The 3,761-nt window shown below is 33.5% G+C and overlaps 1 protein-coding gene across 1 annotated transcript; it reads right to left on the reverse strand.

Moving 5' to 3' along the window:
• Positions 1–257: 257 nt before the first annotated feature.
• Positions 258–3,510, reverse strand: LOC107909334 (nodulation protein H). The gene is made up of 6 exons (XM_016836815.2): positions 3,059–3,510; positions 2,423–2,661; positions 2,056–2,314; positions 1,162–1,341; positions 888–1,043; positions 258–760 (listed from the first exon to the last, which is right to left on the reverse strand). The coding sequence occupies exons 1-6, from the start codon at positions 3,086–3,088 to the stop codon at positions 593–595; spliced, it is 1,032 nt and encodes a 343-aa protein (XP_016692304.2). The 5' UTR covers positions 3,089–3,510; the 3' UTR covers positions 258–592.
• Positions 3,511–3,761: the final 251 nt, after the last annotated feature.

The following is a 3,761-nucleotide window of genomic DNA, read 5'->3' on the forward strand; positions in this document are numbered from 1 at the left end:
AAATTGGTTTTGTGAGAAACTATATTGAAACAAGGTAAAAATATCATAGAAATCTCTATAGAGATTGTATTTTTCTTTTTACTTAATGAGTAAATTAATCACTATACATTAAATCAAAAAGAAAATTAATATTTTCTATTAAAAGTTTCATCTATTTGTACAGTTAAAATTAACGTAATTGATAAAATAATCAAACAGTACCACATGACATGCCACGTTAGAGTTGAGTAAGAAAAATTGAAAACCAACCTGGTCACTAAAATCTTAATGGACTTGGTATGTGCAACCACCCACCAAGGGACAAACTTAAATTTAAAATAGCTATTTAAGCATATGAACAATTGATTCACCTATTATTTTCTTAATTAGCTGACATATACAAGCTGTCTATATGATCAAACAAAATTCAAACCAACCAAATAAATGGTACAGTGCTCAATGCGGTGGTATTGATCACCTTACTCTTGCCGGAATGTTCAAACTCGAAACGTCATGCCTTCATTCAAGGCAGCCATAGGAAACACGCTGAATGTCCATCCGGTCAGCTTCTGCTAGAAAAATTAGCTGAAGACAACATTCACACCTTTCATTCTTAGTAGTCAGCACGGAGGAAACTTTCATACTCCGTTCCGGTTAGTGTCTTGTTCACATCATCCCAGTTCTTCACAAAATCCGATAATGGCCCTTTGTGTATCTTAACCTGCCGACTTGTTAATTCCATCTGTGGAATCCCTAGAAACTCTTGAACATCTTTTAGTTTCTGCGACAAGCATGAGAGCCAATACACGAGTTAAAGAATGCTTTGCATAGAGATACCATTTAGATAGATACTCAGTTAATGAATGAAATATGATAAAGATTCAGGGAAAGGTTACTAATATCCTTACCGTACAGTTCGTGATAAGATCCTCGTAGTACAAAACCAAGTGACGGGTGCTGTTGAAGTATTCTAAAGCCTTGACAGCAGCCGATCCTATTTCTTTCAGATCACTTATTAATGATGCAGAATTGATTATTGGCTTGTAACTCGAAAGAGCAGTGGCCTACATTAAGAGCCTAGCAATAAGTTAAAGATTTTCGACAAAGGAAAGGCAAAATTGTGAATGAACAAGTCTGATCGAGAGCATGGAGAATGAGAAACAGTAGGGTTCAGACAGAGACCTCTTGCTGTGAATGAACATGAGACTTATGGGTTCCATTTAATAGCTTAGCATAGCGATCGTATGAATTTGCAAGCACAGAAACCATCCTTCGAAGCAAATTTTTTCGGAAGAGAAAAATCACAGAAACACCTCGATGGTTGAAGTATTCTACAATTTCTTTATGGTGCTCAACCAATCCCTGCATAAGAAAATACATCAAGCAGTTAGCTATTGACCATCAACCGGATAGTGAAATGCAAATAATTTGTGCCATCTCTTGCTTGGTCGCACTACAGCTAATCACCATATCGAATATGAAGACACGAAAATCAGTTTTCTCAATTAATACAAAGCAAGCAAATCTGAAAAGGGCACCTTAACCTAAAGATTTTACTTGAAATCCCCTAACAACTTCTAGGAAAGGAATCCATCGAACTTTTTAATTGATCAGAGAAAATGTACAAGACAGACCAAACAGCATCACAAAAGTATCCTAGAAAACTGCCAAGTGTGCAAACATCATGCTGATACGAAATAGATTATTAGCTTTGATCCTTTCTAATATAATTATGGCAACTTGATAAGGAGCTATAACTTTCTCGCATGATCATAAAATAACTTGGCCAAGACAAACAAACAATGATGCTCTGACTCTTCATTTTGCTCAAAATGACCGTATCTCACATTCAGACCCGAGTCCGAGTAACATATCCATTAAAAATAAGAAAAATATGAAGCTACCATCTACATGAATCAAATTTCAAGGTTCTAAGGCAGTTTACAACAGCTAATATGACATTTGAGCCAAGAATGAACACTGGAGTTGAACTAATAACAGTCACTATGGTTCCAAATACGATCCTAACCACAAAATTTCACTATCATAATTGAAAATTAAACTACATTGTTTTACCTGATTCAACATCCACTTGAAGCCAACAGCAGCAGAGCACTCATTCTTGGAAGCACTAGTGAACCAATCTAAATTGTAAACTTTCTCCAAAGTTTGTACAATATTAGATATATTTTTTCTCCTCTCCAGTAAAGAGAATATCTCCCCATTTGAACTTACATTGACATGACTATTTAACAAAGTCTCGAACCATCCACTTCCCGACCTTTGCATTGACAATATGACAAAGAACCGTACCGGATTCTTCGAGCATTCACCCCTACCAAACAACCAACACCAAAAGTCCAAAACTTGAACAAATTTGGCCAAACCCCAAAACCAAAACAAAGAAAATAGATTCAAAACAAAAGGGGTTTTTTTAGCTCACCTGCTAAAGGTTTCGGGTTTAGGATAATGCAAGGTGGGAATTCGGGGTTCCAATTGTGTAATGATGTTAGAATCTGGAGATGGACTCTGAATGACTTGAATATTCATCTTGGTTACAGTAGTACTTATCTGCTTAATACAGACTGTACAGATATATATACCACATACCATGGCAAATAATAAAACTATTGTCCTTAAGAACAATGGAGATTTCTTAGATGGCTTTATAAGTAGCGTATCCTGCATTGGAAAAGAGAGCAAAAATAACCCAAATTATCACAAAAACCAAAAGAGTAAAGTTAAAACAGTAGCTAATTTAGTAATTAACAGATACATAAGAGAATAAAAAACAAGTGAAAAGAAAACCCAGATCCAAACATACAAAGAGGAAAATAAAGCATTAACCTTTTAAAGTTCAAACCCATCAATATATTGAAATATTAACATATTCTTCAAAATAAAATTTGAGCTTTTAACAGCAACCAACACATCCCAGTGCCATTTAAAAAAAAAAAGATTGAGTCTTTTTTAAGCATTACAAAAAAAAAACCCAACTTTTTTCACAAAAACAGAAACCAGATCACTAAACCAACATGGAAAAAAAATAAAAAAAAAATGAAGTGAAAATCAAGGGTACCTTGTTAAATACACAGATATACTCAGCCATTGTTGTTTTTGCAGAACTTGAAGCAATTAGAGAAGAAAAAAGAGTATATGTGTGTATGTATATATATAATCAGAAAGCTGAAGGATTTATTTTTCCTTTGGATTCTCAGTTACTACAGAAACCCCAAAGAAAAGCTAAACCCAAAGAAGAAGAAGCCAAGGAGAAGTGAAATCCTTATTAAGCTTTCTTTTTTCTTTTGCCTCGTGGAAAACAATGACATGAAAGCGAAACAGCTGTTTCTTTTCACTGGTATATCACTCAAAAAAAAATTGGTTTAAAGAGTAGAACAAATATTCATTAACGTGTAATTAAATTGTTAATGGCAAAATTATTGTACGACAAAGGACAAATGCCAGAATCTTGTTAAGCCCCCCTCATATGAACAGCACGAAACTCGAATCTAAAGCAAAGCACGCGGTCTTACGCCTGTGTCAAGTGGATGCTCCCAAAATATATAAAAATAATTTTATGAAAATATGAAAAAAATATTATATAAACACAAGAATTTATTAAGAGAAAAGAAATTATCTTTATTCATTTCTAATAAAAGAATAATAAATTAGAATTTTAAAAGGATATAGATGATGTGAAATTACAATTTCATATAATTTTTTCTTATTTATTAAATGGTTTGTGACTTTGACTTTTTATTTTTTGATTATTGATTTTATTT

This window comes from Gossypium hirsutum, chromosome D03 (assembly GCF_007990345.1).
Source record: "Gossypium hirsutum isolate 1008001.06 chromosome D03, Gossypium_hirsutum_v2.1, whole genome shotgun sequence".
Lineage (NCBI taxonomy): Eukaryota > Viridiplantae > Streptophyta > Magnoliopsida > Malvales > Malvaceae > Gossypium > Gossypium hirsutum.

Excerpts from the sequence above, each read along its gene's own strand:
- LOC107909334 (XM_016836815.2), bottom strand. The coding sequence starts at position 3,088 with ATGGCTGAGTATATCTGTGTATTTAACAAG. Across the intron at positions 1,342-2,055 it reads TCAAGTGGATGTTGAATCAG|GGATTGGTTGAGCACCATAA; the intron begins GTAAAACAATGT and ends TTTCTTATGCAG. Across the intron at positions 761-887 it reads ATCTTATCACGAACTGTACG|AAACTAAAAGATGTTCAAGA; the intron begins GTAAGGATATTA and ends TGCTTGTCGCAG.